This window comes from Nicotiana tabacum, chromosome 19 (genome assembly GCF_000715075.1).
Source record: "Nicotiana tabacum cultivar K326 chromosome 19, ASM71507v2, whole genome shotgun sequence".
Taxonomy (NCBI): Eukaryota; Viridiplantae; Streptophyta; class Magnoliopsida; order Solanales; family Solanaceae; genus Nicotiana; species Nicotiana tabacum.
Window position 1 is genome coordinate 54,095,099 of NC_134098.1, and position 24,142 is coordinate 54,119,240.

A 24,142-nucleotide genomic window follows, 5' to 3' on the forward strand; every position below is an offset into this window, starting at 1 on the left:
ACTAATTAATAAGCGTACAAGCACCATAATCAAGAGCTTACAAAAACAAATCAAGTTATGGGACGATTACCTTTTGGAGTTTTAGTGTTTAAAGTATACATCCTAATTAAGCAACCCAAAAATTATTGATAGATTTATGTTACATATAATTCTGCAGAGAATATTTTTCCGCAGAAATCTGTATTTGACGTACCTGCAAAGAAGCAAAATTTGGTCAAAATTTCACCCTTGAAAAAATTAATATATCCGAAATCATCAGATTAAATCAACAATATTGCAAAAAAATTAAATTCTAATCCACAAAAATTCAACAATATTTTACATATAGTCCCAAAAAAAATAACCCTTGCAAGATTAAGTATAAGGATTAATCATAGTGTTAGCAAAGTGGGGGTGGATGATCGAGTTCTTTCAGGATCGTAAAAGAAAAAGATAGTTGGGGAATCTTTTGTCCAAATTATAAGACATAGTTAGCGAAGTCTTTTACCTCGAATTATAAGGTATTAATGCATATTAATAAACATTAATCCGGGAAGTGGAAGAGAACCAAATTGTTTTAGTTAATATTGTGTAAATGGCAGGTTCAACTTTAATTTCATGTGCTTGAAGAACTCAAAAATTATTAACTACCCAATTAACTTTTTCACTTTTTTTGGTAACAAAATACTAATATTAACTAGTTAAGGTTGTTTACAATAGATTGCGGTGTGACATTGTCATCGCCCAAAAATAAATAGTAGTCTATTGCTCACTCCTCTTCCCGCCGAGCCCCTTTTCTCCTTGGTCCATAAAGACAAAATGTAGGACTGGTTCCAATAATTCATCGGACTCACTAAGTCGGTCACCTTTCAATGGTTCCCATAATTATGTATGAGAAATTGTCCTATTGAGTAATGGGAAGCGGGCTAGTCCCCGAAAATGCCTCGCCCTTAAGTTCCTTTGTCATCTATTTTTCTTCATTGATACTGTTACACTCGATTATTTTTCTTTCAAAAATAGTTTCTAGGATGTCTGCCTATAGTATTTCATTGACAAACACCGGAGAAACTACCAAAAAGTTATTCTCTGCCCTTTGTTGTTTTACTCCTTCCTTCACTAGTGCATCAGCCACCCTATTAGCCTCTTTGTATACATGTTTTACGGGTGGATGCCCCAGTGCTGCTAGCATTAACCTGCATTTACATACCATAGCATCATAAAACAGGTGACCTTTGTTAATGATATGGATTACCTTTGTTGAGTCTAAGTTCACTTCCAATGGAATGAAGTTGTTCGATGATGCCAGTATTAATCCCTGCATAAAAGCTGTTAATTATGCATGGGTGTTATTTGTGTTTGTAAGTCTTTCCATAAAACCTATTACTCAGTCCCATTGTTGTTCCTCACTATCCCTCGCATGCCCACTCTGTTGCCCTTTAGGAGTCTTGATTCATCTGTATTAAGCTTGTAAGTTCCTGGGTTCGGTAGCTCCCATTTGACACTAATAACTTGCTTAGGGCTCCTAGATAAGCAATCACCAGCTACATGTAGGAACTCAACTGCCTTAGCAATTGTGTGGCTAGAGGAGATAAGCTCCTTTCTCTTGTTAAAATAGTTGTTGTTTCTAGTTAGCCAAATTTTTCAAAGATAGAAAGTAAGCATTTGGCCCCATGTTAGTATGTTATTGAATTTTTGCTGGTTGACCTTATGAAAGATGGTTTCTCATTGGTGGTGAGATGTAACAACATTATATATACATACACTACTGGTACTTTGCAAAGAGAGGGCCTCCCAAAAAGGCTTCACATTATCACATCTAAGGAATATGTGGCCTATGTTTTCTTCCTCTTTATTGCAAAAAAAATACGTGGAATTTATGTTAATACTCCTTGAGTGCAGGTATTGGCTAGTTGGGAGTCTTCCATGTATCATAAACCACAAAAAAAACTTGATTTTGTTGGGGATCTTTAGATTCCAAATCCAAATGAAATGCTTCCTAGTGTTGTTTTTCTGGTGAGGCTGCTGACCTTCAATGAAGGAGTAAGCAGTCTTGATAGAGAAGGTACCATTACAAGTTAAATTCTAGACTAACCTGTCATTACAAGTTAAATTCTAGACTAACCTGTCCATTCTATCAAAGTTGGCATGGATGATAATATTGTTAATGGTGATCACTGCATTATCAGTCAATGTGAAGGAGAGGTTTGGAGGTTCTATTCTCCATTAAGATCGCAGGAGGAGACCTTGAGGTTGTCTTCTCCCTTGTTTAGGGAGGCCACAAACAAGTTCCCTAAGTGGTTCTATGTTTGGAATCTATCTATCATTATAGAAGCTCACTTTATCCCCAGAATGCACTATCCATCTAGTAGCTTTACTACACACTATCCACCCATTTCTCACACTTTGTCAGGTCCTAGAAACTATGTGCCTGCTTGGATTTCTAGCAGCACAGTACTTATGGAAGAGTACTCTAGCCCACAAAGTAATAGGGTTATTATACATCCTCCATGCTAGGCTTGAATGGGTACCTAAAATCAGTTTTGTGCACATTTAGGCCTCCTTTCTCCGTAGGCCTAGTGACAGTCTTCCATCCCACAAGGTGCATTTTTCTCTTGATAGTTGTGGTGTCCCAGATGAAGTTTCTCTAAATTGTATCAATCTGCTTGCGCACCTGGGAAGGCAATTTGATATACTGCATGACTGCATGACATGGCTTAGAATGATACTAGGGAGGACTTTGCTAGAGTGATTTTTCAAGTCATGTTTAGAAATATTTTATTAGAATGTGGATTTACATCTTTGTACAAAAATATTTTTGTTTGGTTGAAAGGCAAAATAGTCATTTAACTTTATATGATCATTTTAGCATTTTGACTTTAACGCAGGGTCTTCACTTATGATATAAAATATAAAATGATTTGATAAGATATACTCTCCGTTTCAATTTGTGTGAGTGTGACAAAAAAAAAAAAAGACTTTTTTCGTTATTTGGAAATAAGTCCGGTGTCCCTTTCACTTAGTGCTATCTTCATTTAGCCCTCCACACTCTATTATCCGAACCACCTAGTCCCATTTCCAATTTTGCCTTATTGTCTACTCTCTACACTCTATTCTTGTTCATTAGTCCCATCTCCATTTTTTGACTTTTCTCTCTTCCTACAAATGTCAAACTGAAATTTTGTTTGAGAGCAGTGACTGAGAGAGAGAGAGAGAGAGTTAGCTGAATGCATCATTACGCCACCATATCCCTCAAACCACCTTCTTCTTCCAATTCTGCAACCCTTACCCACCACAATCATGCCTTTTTATTATCTCCAAATCTATTTCCCCAAAACCCTAATTTTGTAATTCCCCCACTCAGGAAGAATCTTTTCAACTGCAAAGGCGTCGAAATTGCCGTCCCTAAACTCCGCCCTAACTCTCTCAACAATGGCGATGACAAATTCAGAAGCATCACTGCTGTCAAAGATGTTGATATTGCCACTCTTGGGAATCTCTGTATCGATATTGTTCTCAATGTCCCTCAGTTACCTCCTAAGCCTTTAGAACACCGTAAGGCTTATATGGAACAGTTATCCAAATCCCCTCCCGATAAGGTTCGTTTTTATTTTCATTAATCAACATACAAGTTTAAATTTAAAGAAAGGCGATTGTTTTTTCTTTTTTCCAGATTTTTTCTTACTTAATTAGACTTTAATTCGTATTTGTTGCTTCAGTGGAACAAATATATCTATATGATAAGCGACACCTATTAGTTGAAAATGAGTTTTAATCATGTTAGCACTTCTACTTTACGCCCTATGCTTTTCTAGGAGTTGATTAGACTTTCAGAGATTTGTATGCCAGTGCAAAATACAAAAACTTCTAGAGTACTTTTTATTTTTATTTTGTATAGTATTAGTCTGAGATGAGTTTATATTAAGTAATATGGTCGGTGAGGATTTCATATAGTTGAACCCACAAGTTGGGACTAAGGCTTAGTTGTTATTGTTTGTTTGTTGTTATGGGTTTGTAGTAGCAAAAACTTTTCTGGGTTCACAAGGTTGTTGGTGCTACTGTAGAAACCAAGTATTCTCTCTGTGCTGTTTATATATATGAATTTGACTTTATATATTATATTAGGACGATAGAAGAAAATATTAAAAACGGAAAAGGGCTAAAAATACCCCTATTGTTTGGTAAATGGTTTACTTTTATGCTCCGTCCACGTATTCGTCCAAAAATGAATACAATGTTATCTTCTAGTCTAAAATTACCCTCGCGACTGACGGAAATTTTTGTGGTCCCTTTTATAATGTGTTGGCAGCACGTAATTGGGCCACGTGGCTCCTTTGTCCAAATCAAATTTAACCCGCTCCAGATTTAAACCCGCCCAGTTTATTGGACCAGCCCACTGTAAAAACCTCCATCTTCCTCGCCTCTCCTCCAAAAAAGTAGCTACAGCCTTCATAAAATGCAGCAGCCACCAAGCTTCTAAAACTAGTCATCAATCACCCGAAACACCACCACAAACTCCAGCTGAGACCAGCCGCTATCCACCATGAAAATAGCTATGTAAACTCACCAAAAAACCTCCATTAATGCAACTCCAAAAACCAGTTGCATCGCACTGTCAAAACCAGCCTCAAAATACCTTCTTCTTCCTTCAAAACACCACCATTTTCGGCTCCAAAACCCAGCAGATGATTCTGTTAGAGTTCGAGTTTTGTCGGCAAAGCTGAAACTCTTGCCGGAAAATCAAACTCCGGCAAACCCCCCCCCCCCTAATCTCTATATTCTGCATATAATCCACTTTCATTTAGAAATATTGAATTAATTTTTTTAACAAATCCAAGTCCACGGTGGAGAAGTGGTAGTCCAGTGGTGCTTTTTTGTTTTCAATAAAAGAATCTGGCCGGAGATGATGAAGAATGAACTGGAAAATGGAAAATGAAAAAAAAAAGGAAAGAGAAAGGTAAAAAGTATTAAAAGAAAATAGGGCAAAAAAAAATTCACTTGCCTAAAAATAACCAAGTTTCGGACAATGTGGAGGAGGAGGACGGCAGGTGGACAACACGGGTGGGTGAGGAGACGAGTTGGGTGAGGATTCAGTTTTCTTTCTTTTTTGTTTAAAATATTTTCAATTTGTTTGGGCGGTTTAAAATTGGAGCGGGTTAAATTTCATCTGGACAAAGGAGCCATGTGGCCCAATTACGTGCTGCCAACAAATTAAAAAAGGTACCACAGAAATTTCCGTCAGTTGCGAGGGTAATTTTAGGCCAGAAGATAATGTTGTATGCACTTTTGGACGAATAGGTGGACAGAGCATAAAAGTAAACCATTTACCAAACGATAGGGGTATTTTTAGCCCTTTTCCGTATTAAAAATTATTCTCGAAAAGTTAGTTTGGTAGAGAACATCACGTGATGCTTGGGTTAGGTGATGTCAAGGTTTTGAATCTTGTGGCAAACAAAACTCGGTATTTAAGTGGATAAGGGTAGAGGGAGCCATTATCCACCGGGTTTCAACCATGCGCCACTGGTTGCTTGGGGATTTCTCGGTCATAAAAAAAATTTGAAGTCTTGAAAGTTTGTGAAAGTTTTATACAAATGAAATGATATCAATCATACTATCAGAAAGCCCGTAAAGCTTCCAGAAAAAACAATTAGGATGCAAGGAGTACTATGAAACTCAATAAGTTTGTCCAGAACAAAAGCCCCTATTTATGCTTATTATCAAACAAGTTCACTCATATGGATCTTTGGTTAGTTGAAAAATAATCAATCTAAGTTGATGATTATATATAATTTTTAGACTTTAAACTATTAATATGGTGAATATACGACATTAGCTGCCAGTAGTTTATCAACAATGAGACACTGTTAAGTTGTGAAACTCTAGTTATTAGAGCATCAAAAACTTTAACAAGGCATCTAATGAAAACGTGGGTCAAATATGGTTGAGCTCCTTTGCAGATTAAATGAACTACCTTGATGATTAAGTCTAGGTACCACCGTTTGGGTTCGGACCAACTAATTTTAACAAAGTAAAATGTGCACTTTATGTGCTTGGATATCATCGTCTTTGAAAGCTGGCATGAACTCCTCAGTTGTATCTCTTAACATTTGCAAAATTCTGGGATGTAATAACTTTTGTGCAATTCACTAGTTCTTGATATCTAGCCCTATATATGGTGTCTAGACCTCTCTTTAATTAAGTGGAATGTAGAAATACTAAAACATTGTCCAGGTACCACATATTGCATAGTGCTGCTGAAGAATGGGTGGTATTTGCCTGGCATCAATCCGCTTATATTGTTCCAATTCTTGTATCTGCATAACCATATAAAGTGATATCCTGATAATTTAATTCTGCTTCAGCGGTATTGGGAGGCAGGTGGAAACTGTAATGTGGCTATAGCAGCTGCAAGGCTTGGCCTTCACTGTATCACAATTGGCCATGTTGGCGATGAAATATATGGACGCTTCCTCATTGATGTGCTTAGTGATGAGGGGATTAGTATTGTTGGGATGAATGAGCAGAGTGAAGCACTTAATCTTCCAAGTTCTGACTATGAAACACTACTATGCTGGGTGTTAGTGGACCCTTTGCAGAGACATGGTTTTTGCAGGTCCTTTTAATCTTGCTTTTCCCAGTTTTCTTTTCCTTTACTTCTTTTTGTTCCCCCTCCCATCTGAGGTGTCTTTGCTTGCTCAGTGTCTGGGCCACTTGATGTTCCTCAGAGTAGTCTAACCTTTAAGATGTTAATGTTTTCCAGTCGTGCAGATTTTAATGTGGATCCTGCATTCAATTGGATGGACAAATTATCTACTGAGGTAAAGATGGCCATTAGACAATCGAAGATCCTGTTTTGCAATGGTTATGACTTTGATGAGCTCTCCCCGAGCCTTCTTGAATCTGCTGTTGAGTGTGCTGTTGAATCTGGGACATCTATCTTTTTTGACCCTGGACCACGAGGTAAGAGCCTTCTTGCAGGAAGACCTGAAGAAAAAAGAGCACTTGGCAAGTTGTTGAGGATGAGTGAAGTGCTTCTCCTGACTTCAGAGGAGGTTTGTATGTCATACTCTTAACAATTGTTTGGTCACACTTGTAACTTATTATTGCTTGTGCCTTCTTTTTTTCTTTTTCTTTTTTTTATTGATCGGTTTATTGCTCGTGCCTTCTGCTGTCCTGCATCTCGGTATGTGACTTAATTAGATATAACCCAATTATTTGAAGATGTTAAATATAACCAGTTCTTCCTACGAGTTTAATGAGCTAAATTATTCATTTTGAAAGAGCTCTTCTGATAGCTAAAAGCTATCTTACTTAACATGTCATATTTGGCTAGGTTCTGGTATAGACTGGAATCTGGAAAGTACAGCTTGAAATTTTTACAAAATTTTATGCAGCTCAGAAGCAGCTAATATGTATGGTATAAAAAAGTTCAAGAAAGTTATACTCACTCAGGCTGTGTAGTTCTTTTCATTTGTAGGCTAATGTAGCCCCCTTTTCTCTTTTGCATGATATCCTCCTTTTGTTCACAATTTATCTGATTCTATCACAAGGTTAGGGAGAGGGAAAATTGGTTTAATTGGGTGATATTCCCATTTTCCTCTTAGTCAAATATTCACAATTGCGTGGACCATTACATAGAGAATCATATCTCTATGTAGATTCTCTACTTTTTTGGGATGCCTCTTCTGTACAGGAGCTTTCCCATTTATCAATAAAATTGTACTTGATTCAAAAAAATGTATAAAAGCTTTATAGGAGCTTAATGAAATAAGGAAACAGTAGACTTAAGTTAAGTTTCCTAAACAAGGGAAGTGTAAGAAGCTTTTCCTAGCTACCAATATTCCTTGGTTGTGAAATAACTATTTAGAATGTTCACTTCTAACTTAGATATACTCTAAGCTATAACTGTATTAATTCTCTTGATTTTCAACCCAAACAATGATCAGTTACTTGGTAAGCACCTTTAATTGTATCAGAAATTAGAAATCGCCTGTACAAAGGGGAAAATTAAAGCAAACAACCCACAGTTACTTGAAAAACACTCTTATGTAGCACCTATTTCCTTGCACTACTACCACCTCTTTCTACTTTTCGTTTTCATATACATTTTAAATTTAATAAGTTGTAGAGGAAAAAACAAAGAGGACGTGTGAGAACAGAAAGGAAGGCAAAAATGGCTCCATTTGGCAGGGTCTAGGATTTGGTAGATCCATGGATATAGCCTCATCCCTAGTATATCAAAGAATTGGTTTACTGTAGTTGTAAAATTGACATCTTGAGCAACGGTAACATGATGTTCGAGCTGATTTGTTGGCTTTTTCCTCGTTGCTGAATTTAAACTTTGTATATTCTGGTCATGTTGCTGAAATTATGACTTCCTTTCCTGTAAATCAGTGGACGGGTTTACTGTAATCCCCTCTTTCCCTTTCTTCACTCTTTTATATCTGTTACTTATCTGAATCACTATGTCTTCTCCAGGCAGTATCTTTAACTGGTATTGATGACCCAATCTTGGCGGGCCAGGAGCTGCTCAAGAATGGAGCTTGTACCAAGTGGGTGATTGTTAAGATGGGCCCGAAGGGTTCAATTTTAATCACCAAATCGAGCATAACTTGTGCACCTGGTTTCAAGGTATCAATTTTCCTGACCCATTGGAAATGTTGTTTCTTGTGAAAAATTACTCGATTCATCTTCTTAACAGAAGTTTACTTGTTCCCTCTTGCATTAATTAGCTTATCCTGTAGACATTTCTGTTTTACTTTGGGGTCTTTCTTCAGAGACCCCCACTTAGAGGGTGCAGCACTTGATTAATGACCAAACAACATAACTTTCTTCTCTCTCCCTCTCTCTCCCTTTCTCCCACTCGGAATAAGTGGGAATCGTACAGTTTCTGTTTAGTGCATCTTTCCCAAATTTGGTATATACATGTTGGCAAATGTTTATCCTATCTGATACATGCTGGCAAATGTTTATCCTATCTGATACATGCAATTCATCTACCCATTGTTTGTAATAGGTCAATATTATAGATACTGTGGGCTGTGGAGATAGTTTCGTGGCTGCAATTGCATTTGGCTTCATACATGACTTGCCTTTGAGTTATACGTTAACCCTTGCGAATGCGGTGGGTGCTGCAACTGCTATGGGGTGTGGTGCTGGTAGAAATGTCGCCAGTTTGAGGAAGGTCCTGGAACTATTGAAGGAATCAGATTTGAACGAGGATGATAAGTTTTGGGATGAAGTACTGAATGATAAAGTGAACTCTCAGGATTTAACTGTGCTGTCAAAATTGGTTGTAAATGGTAACCATCAGGTGAACCGTGTCTCCGTTCAAAAGGTGGTATCAGAACTGCTACCTAAGCTTGAATCTGCACCAGCAAAGAAGGTTGCGGTTCCTTCAAAGAGATGAAATGGTCTTCTGGGACAAATAGATTTTTGTAGCTGTTACGTTGATTGTGGCATATGTACCTTCATGGAAAGAAATGCTTGAATTGGAGATGGGTCTAGCCTGCTCATTATGATATGCTCGGTATTATTAAGGTTGCTGCCTTGCCGGTGGTGGAATTGACAGTTTTGGTCTAAAAATAAGAAGTGCCCAGATACTGTCCGTTGGTCTGCCTGCATGCATGAGAGGAAATTAGCACATCAATTGAGCATTCCTGCTTGATGACATTTCTGATTGCTCCAAAGGAGCTGTGCCTTGCTTCCTGTATTTTGATTCTTACATCTGTGACCACCTGGAATATTAGGAGAAGCCAATTTTTGTTTGCTTGATGAGTTGATGGAGCCAGGCCGTTGTCACCATTTATGATTAATATTGTTGGGCTGAATTCTGTCTCGTCTCCCTTCCGTATAAATTTTTCCCTTCTTTCGTACCTCCCTTTTTTGTGTCACGTCTCTTCCCTTTGAAAAATCTGTGAAGCAACACCTGTGTAAACCCAAAGGACATACTGGAAGAGATTCACAGTATCTGGTTGCTATTAGTAGGAATGGAGTATCAGTGCGTCATCCAAGTGTATTAATACCGTATCAGATTTTAGTACATCATAGCAGTTGAGGAGGCATAAAAAATTCGACAATTATGTTGTCACAAAAAGTCAAATTAAATTCTTCTGGTTTGCATCAACTTGCACTCGTTTAGTCCAATACAGTCTTTCTCCTTTAGACTCCCCGCGTTAGTGGTCCAGTTAACCCCCTATACTTTGTGCCAATCATTACGTCGAAGCAAATAGTAGTATTTCACGCTGAAAACGAGATACCATCATAGAATTGAAAATTCTGATAGAAGCGTGAGTTAAACCTTAACATCCAACCTTTACATGTCATTCAACAAAAACAGCGATCATGAACCATACAGATGCATTATCCCTTACAATAATTCTGCAAACCCCCTTATGTAAAAGCACATGCACAGAGCCATCACAACACAAAACTCACATGAAGTAAACTTAGAATAGCTACAAAAGACTAGATAATGCCATCTAGCTAATTAATAACACACCTATGAGCACCATGCCCATAAAAATGTGAATTTGTTTTAGTTATATTGATCACATAGCGTCTGTCAAACCGAGTAAAATGTAACCCTGTACTGAGTGCAATATACCAGTAATTAAACATTTCAAAATCGAATGTAAATGACTAATGCTAAACCAGTAATTCCACCTCAACACCTAATGCATCCAATCCTCCACTACGACTAATCATGATACACCTCCTAACTAACAACAAAACTTTCCCACTGCAGATGTCTTCAGATCTCATGATTGTGTCAGCATGACTGGTCTAAGTAAGATATCCATCAATAACCATAGCTGGATCCATAAATGGAACCATAATCCGCGCCAGGTGTATGGCCAGTGCTACTAGATGAAGAATTGTATACAGGACCTTGAGAATATGGATTATAACCTTGGGAAGGTGGTCCAGCGGCAGTGTTCTGCATTGAGCTGGCAGCATCAGCAATAGAATTCTGCACCATAAGCAAGGTGGTAAAAACTCAATCCCCAAAACTAAGTTGATGCATAATTTTAAACTGTTCGCATACCCCCCCCCCCCCAAAACAAAAAAAAGGGGGCACCACCAGTGATATTCCAAACAAGATCACTGTCCCTATCCACAGACAGAATATTACCCACAGCAAAGGTGAATTGAAGCTCAATAATCAAATTATCAGCAGATACTACCTGAACTAATTGCTGCGCTGTTTGCACCTGTGATGCAGATCCCGTTATCTCAACAGTCATCTCATCCCGGAACACCCCTTGTTTCCTGGATTGCAATAGATGCACCACTGGTCCGACGAATATAGCTAATATTTGAACCAGAGGTCCCAATGACAGCATCGGCATAGGACAAAGGAATTTGCATGTTTTGTGTGACCTTTAAAGAAAAAGGATCAAGGGAAAAGAACATCAGAAAGCAGAATGTTGCAGTTCTATATAAAAAGAATTAAAGGCCAAAAAAGAAAGCAAGACTTGCAACAACTTGATGGATCTATTTGGTAGTATCCTCAAAAGGATACCAGATTCTTATAACGTGCAACATATATAGCATGATGTATATGCCCACCTCTTTCTGTACCTTGTTGGGTGATTTTATTTAATCAAGATCAGAATCCTCCTTCCCGAATTATCTTAAGTTAGCAGAAAATGTGTAAATTAGGTAGTTGCATTCATCAGATTGAATGCATACAAATAACACACCTTTGTAACCATGGATTGTTGTGTTTGCACATTTGTACCATGAGTTCCCATTGAAACATCTCTACCATAAAGAGGCGGGGCCTGACGAGGCTGCTTTTCAAAAGGAGGCATGTCTACCGGTGGGTAATAACTATCAAATTGCCGTGGAGGCGGCATATACTGAGGGTTGGGCCCAAAACCAGGTCCACCCCGAGCATTTGCAGGAAAACCAGATGGTGGAGGGGCCCATGACTGAGAAGGTCCAGATGGAGGCATGTTCTGGTTTGGACGAGCATTTGGCATTTGCATCTGAGCAGAAAAAAAAGAATCATAATTTCAAAGAGTATTATTAGAAAGGCCAAAATCCACTGAAACCAGCAGTAGACTTACTTGCATCTCAAATACCCCAATGACACTACGATCAACTAAAAATTTCCTGAGATGTGAAGCAATCATTTCAACTGCTTTATGCACCCCGGCGGGCTCTCCTTGTATCTCAACAACACTATCATCAGGAAGGGCAAAAGCTGGAAGGTGCTCTGCAGAATCCAGTAGATGGGAATTAAACATTAAATTACATATCCAGAAGGAAAAGGGGATTTTAATTGAGAAGTTATAATAACAGACACAACATAACATGTCAGCTTTTGAGCTTTACCAAGTTCACGACGTAGTCTTCTTTTAATAAGAAACAGTCCTTTGTTTATAATTCATATAATTCAAGAAGTAAACAATAGACAAAGGAAAACTAACCAGAAGGACCCAGAAACTTATGTGTTATTCTTCTAATTGTTCTTCCATTGCTTTTTCTATCTATTCTTCTCTCTTTTGACTCCCCCAATCCAGGTTTCCAAAATTTCAACATCTGGAATTATCCTTATCTTGGTTTTTGTTTATTTCAATAACTCAGAAATGATATGCACAAAACTCTCTAGTGCTCACTAGTCAAATAAAATTTCTAAAATGGAGTATTTCTAAAAGAAACATAATTGCCAATAACAATTAAAGATCAACTTGTACCAGTGTTAGTTTGCTTCACATCCTCTTAGGACCCCATGTGCCCACCCCTAAAATCAGCTCGAGATCGCAGAGGTTCAAATAAAGACAGGAAAAGGTGGGGAATCTAGGTTTCTCTGTAAACCTAATTGGTTATTTCCAATTACATAAATCAATAGTCCAAACCACACTCAAAAGGTAGGGCATTTCCCATATTTAAGGAACTTCTAGTCTCTAGCAAGTCCATTAAATATTAAAAGATCTCCATGAAGTCCTTTTAAGGAGGTTAAAAGGGTAGGGGTTGAGAAGATTTCCAAGAAGCCTTCGAGGGGTCCAAAAACAAATTGGATCCTAGAAGCAAAGTTTATAGTAAAAATATGTTCATATAAATCAAACATGAATAAGACTTTTTAGCAAGTCGACCCGGGCTATCAAAGACCCTACAGCTTATTCACAAAAATCCTACACCATATTAAGCAAACATGTCTGTTTTCTCTTTTTGCTAGAGCAAACCCCACACACCCCAAACCACTCAACGGAGCCAAGTGTGGCTTTTCATACTTCGCTCCCTTAGTGACTAGAACTACCAACCTCCTAGTTGGAGACGGAGGGCCCTTTCCACTAAGCCATCCCTCCCTTCAGTCATTTTAAGATTAACATATATTATTCCTTGTAGAAAAACTTTAGAGAAGGATATGTACAGACCCAAATTTCTCTTGAAATACCTATAGATTATACAGCATTAAAAGGCATTAAGGACTGCAAATGACTAGCGGTAGTGGATCAGTAGCGAGATTGACAGATTCTCAAGGAAACAACACAAGACACGGATATCTAAGTTAAAGTGAGGCACCTTCTCCAATTACTCGAATAGTGCAATGAGATGTATCTTGAATAGACTTAATAGTGGAACCCTGCTTCCCAATCAAGCTTCCAGCCTGTGAGGCTGCCACAAGTAGTCTTGTAGTGACTGGCCTACCAGCGCCTGGTGGAGCACTAGCTGAATCAGCGTCTACATCAACAATCCGCTTGTGAACCTTCAAAAGACCATCCATAGCAGGCGGAATTGATAGGCTTGGCTCTTCTTTGGCAGATATCATCACCTATAGCAGAAAAGAATTATCAATCCACGGACAGCACAATATAAAGAAAGATATGCATTTATTCAACTTTTGCCAAAGCACAATTACTGTTCACGATATGTTTAGGTTCCAACCAGAATCAAAGTTGATTACACATAATGCAGCATCAATATACTGGTATAACAAGCAGATTAAAAAAGCAAAAAACAATAGCTTCCAAGATAAACTGCTGGAATCAAGCAAGAATATAGAGTCCAATATGCCGGTTTTATTACGATTACTGCTAGCTCATTCTCCAACAACCAACCAAAAGAACCTACCAGCAAAAATGGGGAGTAAAAAAAAAGATTCCTTGTAGTGAAAACTTTAAAAAAGAGATTCCTTGTAGAGACTTAAACTACAATTTATAAGTAGTAGCTCAAAATCAACAGGCATTTAGATAGGACTCAGGCATTTTGCACCAAGTGTACTCACATCTATAAAGTAGCTCTAAATCAATTTATAATAAAAGGACTTGCAGAGTAAACTACAATTTATAAGTAGCTCTAAGTCAACAGGCATTTTGAAAGGACACAGGCATTTTGCGCCAAGTGTATTCACGTTTATAAGCTAATGAGTCTGCAGCGTGCAGCCTTATAGATATGCCCACATATTAACATGCCTTTTTAAGCCTTTTTAATTCCATATGAATTGTTAAATACAGATCCAACGTTTCATTTATTTCAAGACTATTTAGCTACGCATACCCATAGAAATATAGAAGCAAGTTCTTATCCATCTGGTATAGTCAATTGAAAAAACAATGCTGCTAGATTTCGCACAACTTCTCATAAATTAAAAAGATGAATTCTACTCAACTCCTTTTACAAGCTTCTCGATTATACCCTAGCATATAAACTTCAACTTTATGATTTTTCATATGTATAAATGATTTTAAATGTTCTTAATCTGGAAGTTATGTCCTGCAAATTGTTAGTTACGTTTGTTAACTTCCTCTTTCATACAGTGAACACCTTCTGGCAAGACACCAACCAAGTTTTGAAGTTACCAGACATGGTGCAATGCTTCTTGAAACTGATATTGGATGAAGGCAATTCTCATGGATTGTCAGAAAAACTTTTCAGCACTTGTAATGCTCAATGCTGATGACTGCAGTCTGGATCTTGGTTCTTCTAGTACAAAGCGCACTTTCATTGAAATGTTTCCTTATATGGGCAAGAACCTGCACACACTCATGTCGGTTACTATGAAAAAGAAACTTTCTGAGATCATTTTGGTTGTGTTACTGGATTGTTTTTAGCCCACTTTGAAGAAGTTAATCATAGTTATGGTTCAATTAATTGAATAATAAATTCTCTTCTGAAGTTCAAAGACGTTAAGTCATTATTATGGTTCAAGCAGCTGTATAGTATTCTTATTTCTACCATTTCCCCCTCACTTTATTTTTTGAGATAGTAGATTCTACTATCAACGTTGATGATTACTGCTTTCTTTTTACTACTGCTTCTTTACATAGATTTCATGTATGATTGATCACTACTACAGTACTGTTATCACCACTTCAGTTCGCTTGCAATAACATATTGACACAGGGTAAGGCTGAGACTAAAGGGATTCCCTGAACCTCTGTTCTTTTCTTTTCAGGTATATGTGGTGGGTGGGTGAGTTAGGCATCTTTACTTCATACAGCCTAATAATAAATGAGTCAATTGAAATTATCCTTGATATACCTAAAACCATGCCCATAAGCAAGCATTTTGTAAAAAAGAAGACTTCACCATTAACAAGCAGTTCTAATAGCTGTAAGAACACTTGTAGATCAACCTTAAGCTATAGCATGACAACCACTGAATTGACTGGAAGTTGGCAAGACTCAAAATAAAAATAATCATAATCCTACATGCATGAAGATGGGTGAAGCTCACACAAGGATGCTTATATTAACATGTGCAAGCACATAAAAAGAGTTAACGAGCAGTAAGAAGAGAAATGGAGCATGTAGAGAAATGGAGCATGTAGCTTTCTGCACCAAAACCATCACCGGTTATATAGTTAAAATAAATTCACATCATTAAAAGCATAACAATATACAAAAATGTCCATAATTATGTAAATACTAAAAGTGTAAATGACAATATCTATTCAGCAACTCACAGCTCTTTCAGTGGTCCCAGGAGGACCATCAAGAACCTTAATGCGAGCTTTTGTCTCCTCACAGGTCTTTTTAATATACTCTCCTCTGCGGCCAATGATACCACCAACCTTCTGAGCAGGAACTAACATCCTGAAAACATTTTCTCCTGGCCAGCCAGGCCATCGTTTTTCTTCGCTGGCTCCTGAATCAATTCGAGCAACTTGTACCTCTTCAGAAGGATGAGTCTCCTCAGGTGCATTATCCACACCATGAATAGCATCTGAATCATGAATATTATCCATGTTATGCACGTCCTCTGTACCATGGACATTACCAGCGTCTTGCACATGATCTGTGTCGTTCACGTTATCTGTGGCGTGCACATGATCTGTGTCGTGCACGTGAACTGTGTCGTGCACTTGATCTGCGTCGTGCACGTGATCAGCATCGTGTAAATGATCAGAGCCGTGCCCATTATCTGTGCCATTCAAATTATTGTTGTCTTGAGCATCGTCCATATTATCCACGTTTTCCGTGTCATGCAAGTTACCCATCTCAGGTTGCTCTAAATTTTCATCAGCCATTTTCTGGAAGAAAAATAAATAAAACATTTAGAAAAATACCCAGAGTACAGCCAATTGATCAAATAAACTATTGAACCCTGATGGCCTCCTGCATTTGACCCGTACAGAAGCTGGGACATAACAGTTTTATCTTCGTGAAGTCAGTACCCTATGCTCACCCGGAAAAAAATGAGAAATAGAAGAAAAGGCATCCTTTCTAATATTCTTTCCCTAAAGATTTTCAAGAAACTAGAAGATTAAAACTGGAAAACAGTGACAAGGTAAAAGTTTAGCCGAAATGCAAGAACAGACCCTGTAAGCTCACAGAAAAGGATTGGGAATGACCAATAAATTGAACTCCATGCTGACATCACCAACTCCAAAGAATCGCACACACAAAATTCAACTTTTATTTTTCTTTTTTGATAATGTTAAAGTATTATTGATGAACAAAATCACTAAGAAAGTGCTACATAGGTTTACAGCAAGTTGTGCAGAAGACTAAGCATGTCTAACACAGCATGTACCTTCATTTACAATAGACTAACCGCACCTAAACTATAGCAAAAGAATAAACTTGTGTTTAAGTTTAAATACATATTCCTTTTTGCCTTCAAAGAACAGCCTTATCATCATCATTTCATAAATGCATCACTGAACCAAGAAAATCTCAAACACACCTCGCCTGCTCAAGTAAAATCCCTAGATTGAATCTTATCAACAGAAAAAAGAAAGAGTAAAAACCCCCCAATAGCTTACTGAAGTGTAAAGTCACAAAACCCAATAACATCTTACATATTACAACTTATTTATTTGATCAAATCTTCCTCTATTACTAAGCCCAGAAGCCCCCAAGGCTTCGGTTCAGCAGCAAAGGTATTACTGCATCTCGCCACTTCACAAGTTGAAATCATAATGGTGAACTAAGTCTGGTATTTAAGTGGGGAAGAGCGAAGGGACGGGTACATTATCTACTGGAAACCACTGATTTCCCGTTACCAAAGAACTAAGTCCAGAAACTGCAAAAATACAAAACCTTAATACCTTGAGATACCCCAACCCCCAACCAAAAAAAAAATCAACCCAAAGCTCCGTACAATCTCCTACTTCAATTACGACCTCCAAAACCCTGATGTTTTTAAAACCCTAATTGACAAAACCTGCAATTCCAGAACCTTCTAGAACCATATCTTTCCAGAACAAAAAATACCTAGACACATAAACAAAGCATAAACCCTCCCACAAACAAGAAAATTGACACCAAATTTTTTAAACATTAAACTTACAAATTATGTACACGGAGAAAAATATAGACTTAATACGCGAGAATTGTAAAATGAATACCGTTAACATGACAAACTTACAGAGACTGAAAGTTTGCGAGTTCGAAGAAGGAGATTTGAGTGCGAAGAACTGTGTAGAAGAGCGGGAGAATAAAAGAGTTACCAAAAGCTATGGGGAGGAATGTGGGCACTAGGTTTTATAGAGGGAGCTGTCATTTTTGGATAATTGCTATTTACTCCCTAGACTTGTTGTATTCGTCATTTTGAACTTCCTAATTGGAGAACTAGTGAAACATATGAATGTGATTTTTAACAAACATTTTTCAGGACAATTTGTTAGCTGATTCTTTTTGTTTTGTTTTTTTTATTTAGGAAGAGATTGATAATAAGTTATCACAATGGATTAAGGGAGAAATTTAAATATTATTGGAATGAATTAAAGTGAAGCATACACATTTAATTTGTAATTAGAAAAATCTATTAAGATAGCTTTATTTAGTAAAACAACCAAAGAAGTGCCAGATGAATTTATCGTGTCTATTTGATCCATATATTTGTGATTAACCATGAATCATATAGTGTTATTATTAATACTAAGTATTATTTACCCAACATACTCAATAAGTGGATGTTGATAGACATGGGTGCAACTATTAAAAGATACAATAGGAACAATTTGGTTATCGTTATCCTCCGACCCCTTCTACATAATTACGAAAAATTATTTTTTCAAAAAAATCAATCTTGCAATCCTAGTATAGTATGAGCCGTTAATTAGTTTCAAACCATATGATTCTAGGTAGTTGGTGTTTTTTTTGTTTGTCAAGGTTTTACAATTGCATTTATTTAGGTCTTTTCTGATTTTCCAGTTCACTTTTAGCATGTAAAATTTGATGTCCATCTTATTTATTGCTACCTAAATGGCCAAATTGGATACATTAACGAGTTGACCCCTTATGGCAGCGTGGAACTAGATGGAAAGAAAGGGTTCAATTTAGTCCTCTTCACCCAAAAATAATATTGTGCAAATAGGGCATAAACATTATTTTATTATTAAATATAAACTTGAATCTCTTAGCATAAGTGAAAATAGCGGGGAAAAAAATTAGAAATAGACATATTTATAACTGGTAATTGAAAAATAGTCACAATTTCAAAAGTAATCGAAATTTAGCCACTCTTTCATGTAAAACACCCTTAAAATCCGAAAAAATTCCAGCATAATATGCGGGAGTTCGAATTTTTTTACATATAAGATACCAGCATAATGTACTGGAACTTCATAATGCGGTGGAGTTCCAACATAATATATTGAAAGTTTATACGCAGTCACGCAGGAGCTTCATAATCCATCATATTATGCTGGAACTTTCTGTGTTGGAGTTCTAATCACGCTCAACTATGCCTTATAAAAAAGACTAAGCGATCGCTACAAAAATAATTCAGTTTAAGAGTACGGAGTCGAATCCCACAGGGAACTAACCTATTTGCTATAACTTTTTAGTATCACTAAAAATAAGCTCAGACAACTTTCACAATTCAAGATTTGATTTGCGAATTAACAAAAATTACTTCACTAAGAAGAAATGACAATAAAAACTATCAACCGGCAAGAATAAGGTTGAATCAAGAATAAAAAGATCTAGGATTTATGATTTTCTCAATTGCCGGATTAATTCCTGACACGTTAACGATAATCTCACCGCAACACTCTCTAAAGATGATGAGTTCTTGTTTACCGCAATTATCTCTCGATCAATTACGATAAAATTTACTAGAAGTATTTTATCGAACTACTCTAGCTGACAATTCGTATAACTCATAAATATCGCGCCAAAGCTTCGCTATCTCTAATCCCGCTTTTAAATTCAAGTAATTAATCTCATAAGTTACTCGAAAATAGCGTTGTTCAATAACAATCTAATCAAATGTTCTCTCTCAAGCAACACAAGATAACTAGACACGATTAATCAAAGGGCCCTTCAGTTAACCACAAGAAACACATAGTTGAACAATTAAAGAATAAAAACAGCTCAATTATATCAAAACGCAATCAAGACTTCATCCAACAATTGGTTCCATCAACCCTAGATGACGGGTTTAGCTACTCATACCTGTGTAAACAATCATAGTAATATCTAAAAGTATTGAACTACAAATTAAAGAAAATCGGAGAGAAAAACTCGAGTGATTCGTGCTTCCAAAGCGTTTTCGTAGCCTCTTGCCTCTCTAATGATGTCTAACCCTTCAAAAACTAACTTTAAGAGGTATTTATAGGGTTGGGCCGAAGTTTACACGCCCAAAAATAGTGAGGAAATCAAATTGGCTAGGATAGTATCGTCGGCGCGAGGCACTGTCAGGGGCGCCAATGTTTGTGGGCGAGGCACTGTCAGGGGTGCCAATGACAGTGCCGTGGACAATGCCTTGCACTGTCTATGACCATGACTTTTCATTGCCTTGCACATCTTCTTTTATTGCTCCATTTTGTAGCTCTGAGGTATCATTTCGTGCAACTTTTCTCCAATTCATGTCCAAGCATTCCTACATGTGAAATAAGCTCTATTAAGCTCAATTGTCGCACAAATTAGCATTCAAACAACAAACAAGTAGGGTAAATAACGTCAAAATATATGGAATTATAGCACGACATCAAGTTCCAATATAATATGCTTGAAATTTATACGCAGAAGCTCCATAATCCAGCATATTATGCTGGAACTTTCTGTGTTTCAGCAAAATAGTGACTATTTTTGAATAACTTTACAAACGCTGGCTATGTTTTAACTATTAGTCCGAAAATTGACTAGCCGGTGCTATTTTTGACGAAAACAACAGTATTTGCTTTAGGTCATAGGTTTAAATTTTAACTATAATATTCTAATATTTCTAGCTGCTTCAAACCAAAAGAGCCGTAACTTTGCTTTCCTGAACTGTATGAAATAGCTTATTTGTCCTTCTCCGTTTTCTTAATTGTTGTACCTGTGCCTCTAAGACAAGTTGAACTTCTCATATTCATTTTTCATTTATTAATAGTTAAAACTTCACATTTTCTTAAGGGATGTTCATAATTTTCCTCTATTGACTTGTTTCTTGAATTGTCTGGAGGAATAGCTTTATTTATCTTCTGTTTGATTGACCTTAGTTCCTTCCACCAATTAATTTTATTCTCTTAAAATTCTTGTAAGTCTCTGTCTTTACAGAGTCAAACACATACAAGAGAGTATGTCTCTGTAATAAACTCAAGAAAGCTCCTCATAGTTCTTTATCACATCATTGAAGTTTTGTAACAGAATATTAAAGTATGTCTCTGTAATAGGACCAGTCTATTCAGTTCAAATCCAGAGATAGTGAGATTCCTTTCCACTTCTTAAATATATTTAAAGAGGATATGATTTCCATGAATCCATCTTTCTATCACATATAGAGTGCAAGATTTTCGTCTAGTGAATATCTTGATATATATATATATATATATATAGTACTACTTGGTTTATGAGAAATATGTTGGGATTTTAAGCTTGTGTAGCTTAAAGAGGGTGAATGAAAAATGGAGGAAAAATAAAATATTTGAGTTTTCCTTCTTGGCAAAGGGACATTGTCCCATTTTGGAGGAAGAAAAGGCTTTTGATGGGTATATATATAATTGCTCTTCTTTTATCTCTTAAAGAGTTAAGAAGAAGGCAAGCCTCGTGCCGTCGTCGTCGTCACTCGCTCGGCTCGGTTCGGCTTCGGCTTCAGAGATTTAAAATCAACGAGTGCGACAAATGTGTTTACATTAAAAACACTCCAGGTCATGAAGTCATTGTTTGTTTATATGTTGATGACATGTTGATAATGAGCAAAAACATGGCAGATATAAATGCTACTAAGCGTATGTTGGCTAGCAAATTTGATATGAAAGACTTAGGAGTTGCTGATGTGATCTTAGGAATCAGAATTCACAAGACTCCACAAGGTCTAGCATTATCACAGTCTCACTACATTGAAAAGGTACTTGACAAGTTCAAGTATTTGGATTTCAAAATTGCCAAGACTCCAATTGACGTAAGTTATGTGCTTCAAAAGAATGAAGGTGAAAGTGACTCATAACTGGACTATGCAAGAGTATTGGAAAGTTTTGATGTATGTCATGAATTGTATGCGACCAGATATAGCATGTGCTATTAGTAAACTGAGTCGGTTTACAAGTAATCCCAATCACATACATTGGATGACAATGAAACGAGTTTGGGGGTATCTCAAACATACCCAAAATTACGCTTTGCATTATAACAAATATCCCTCCGTGATCGAGGGATATAGTGATGCAAATTGGATCACTGGATCATCTGAAGTTAAATCCACGAGTGGATATGTTTTCACAATTGAGGGTGGAGCAGTGTCTTGGAAATCATCCAAACAAACGTGCATCGTCCGTTCTACAATGGAATCTGAATTCATAACTTTAGATAAGGCCGGTGAAGAAGCTGAATGGCTCCGGAATTTCTTGGAAGATATTCCATTTTGGCCCAAACCTTTGGCACCTATTTGTATACATTGTGATAGTCAAGCGGCAATAGGCAGGGCAGGGAGCGTTATGTATAACGGAAAATCTCGTCATATATGACGGAGATACAATACCGTTAGACAACTACTCTCTAGTGGTGTTATCGCAATTGACTACGTAAAGTCAAGAGATAACGTGTCGGATCCACTTACAAAAGGTTTATCTAGAGAGGCAGTTGAAAGACCATCAAAGGGAATGGGGTTAAGGTCTAGGACAAGTCATCATGGCGGTAACTCTACCTAGCAGACTAGAGATCCCACGAGCTAGGTTCAAAGAGATCAAACAAAGTTATGAATGACGGTTCAACATTGTCAAATAACTCAACCCATTCTCATGATGAAGACAATGTTCAAAAATTGAGGTAAAGCATTAAGGCTTTTTGATGAGTCAACAAAGCTTAAAGTTTTTTAATGATTTGCTAAATCTGGCAGGATATGACCAGATAGTGTGTCTATAGGATTACACGTTTAGAAATTACCTATATGAGTGTGAAGTGTAAGCCGCTTCAAGGGGAATGAAAGTAAATGCCCATTCTCTAAGCACTCATGAAAGCATGCGGTGTTCATGGTTGAAACGAACACAATCGTGAGAACCATAGATGGTTAAGGATTGATTGTGTGACTTATGTTGTCTAGGTATACAACAAAGCTCGACGGTTCAAAGATATCAAATCTACCGATTGACCGAGTATATCCGATATAAGTTCACTACGGAAAGTTCAAAGAAAAACCTACTTATCCAGATGCAATTAATTCTTGCATGTAAAACACAGACGCGTCCGTGCATTCCTTTATTTTATAGACATTCCCCATTCATGTGGGGGATTGTTGGAAATTTAAGCTTGTGTAGCTTAAAGAGGGTGAATGAGAAATGGAGGAAAAATGAAATATTTGAGTTTCTCTCCTTGGCAAAGGGACATTGTCCCATATTGGAGGAAGAAAAGACTTCTGATGGGTATATATACAATTGCTCTTCTTCTAGCTCTTAAAGAGTTAAGAAGAAGGCAAGACTCGCGTCGTCGCCGTCGTCGCAGGCAAGTCTCGCGCCGCCGTCGTCGTTGCTCGCTCGGCTTCGGTCAAAGATACAGCCATAATTGTTTCTGAAAGGTTGCAAACCTTTTCAGAAATAGTGCCAATAACTCTATAAATATACTTTGAATCCCAGAATCTTTCCTTACGAAATTTTCTGATCTTCTTCTTCTTCTTCTGCACAAAAATTCCAGTGTGTTTTACAGCCTTCGAGTGACTCACTGTTCACCGGCGTTTTTGGTACCAACACTCCGGTGAGTTAAATCGTTCTATCCTGAGAGGATATATTCCAGCACCTCGGGTACTTGAGGGGAATAATTTCCTTAAGGATACACTGTGTATTCAGTGGGCTCGATTTATTCTTATACTATTTTTTCAGAATTTATTTCGTTAAACAAGTGTTACTAACTTTCTGTTTTGTTTATATATTTCAGAAAATTTAATATGGTTTAATTATTTATTATAACAATACAGATTTATAACAAAATATAGCTTTATAAATATGATGTCTTCACTAATATGATAGCAGGACACTGTTATACTCAGAAAGGATATTGTGGCTTTCAGGTCTTTTGGTAATATTAACATTTACAGTTGCGAGTCCTTGCACTTTTCTGCTTTAGCTGGTTGATTAGAATTGTGCACTCTTATTGTAGAAAACTATATCGTTACCCTTTGTTCTGCCAAAACTGCTAACAACGTGGGAACAGTAGAATATGATAATAATTTGGATGATTGTGTAGTTAGATCATTTTTTTTATTGAAAATTTGTTTACACTTCAACAACAACTAACATACCCACCCAGTATATGGGAAGATAATGTATACGCAGACCTTACTCCTAAAAGTA

At 37.1% G+C, this 24,142-nt stretch overlaps 2 protein-coding genes across 2 annotated transcripts; one reads left to right on the forward strand and one right to left on the reverse strand.

Annotated features, from left to right (window-relative positions):
* Positions 1-3,040: 3,040 nt before the first annotated feature.
* LOC107779260 (putative fructokinase-4) lies at positions 3,041-9,851 on the forward strand. The gene is made up of 5 exons (XM_016599653.2): positions 3,041-3,575; positions 6,339-6,589; positions 6,737-7,028; positions 8,455-8,607; positions 8,993-9,851. Exons 1-5 carry the CDS (start codon positions 3,204-3,206, stop codon positions 9,383-9,385), a joined length of 1,461 nt encoding a protein of 486 aa, XP_016455139.2. The 5' UTR covers positions 3,041-3,203; the 3' UTR covers positions 9,386-9,851.
* Positions 9,852-10,538: 687 nt separating this feature from the next.
* Positions 10,539-17,883, reverse strand: LOC107779259 (flowering locus K homology domain). Its single transcript, XM_016599650.2, is given in 8 exon segments — positions 10,539-10,948; positions 11,163-11,225; positions 11,227-11,358; positions 11,682-11,969; positions 12,051-12,199; positions 13,510-13,759; positions 15,893-16,459; positions 17,780-17,883. Coding segments are annotated over 8 exon segments (1,629 nt in total). The 5' UTR covers positions 17,789-17,883; the 3' UTR covers positions 10,539-10,777.
* Positions 17,884-24,142: the final 6,259 nt, after the last annotated feature.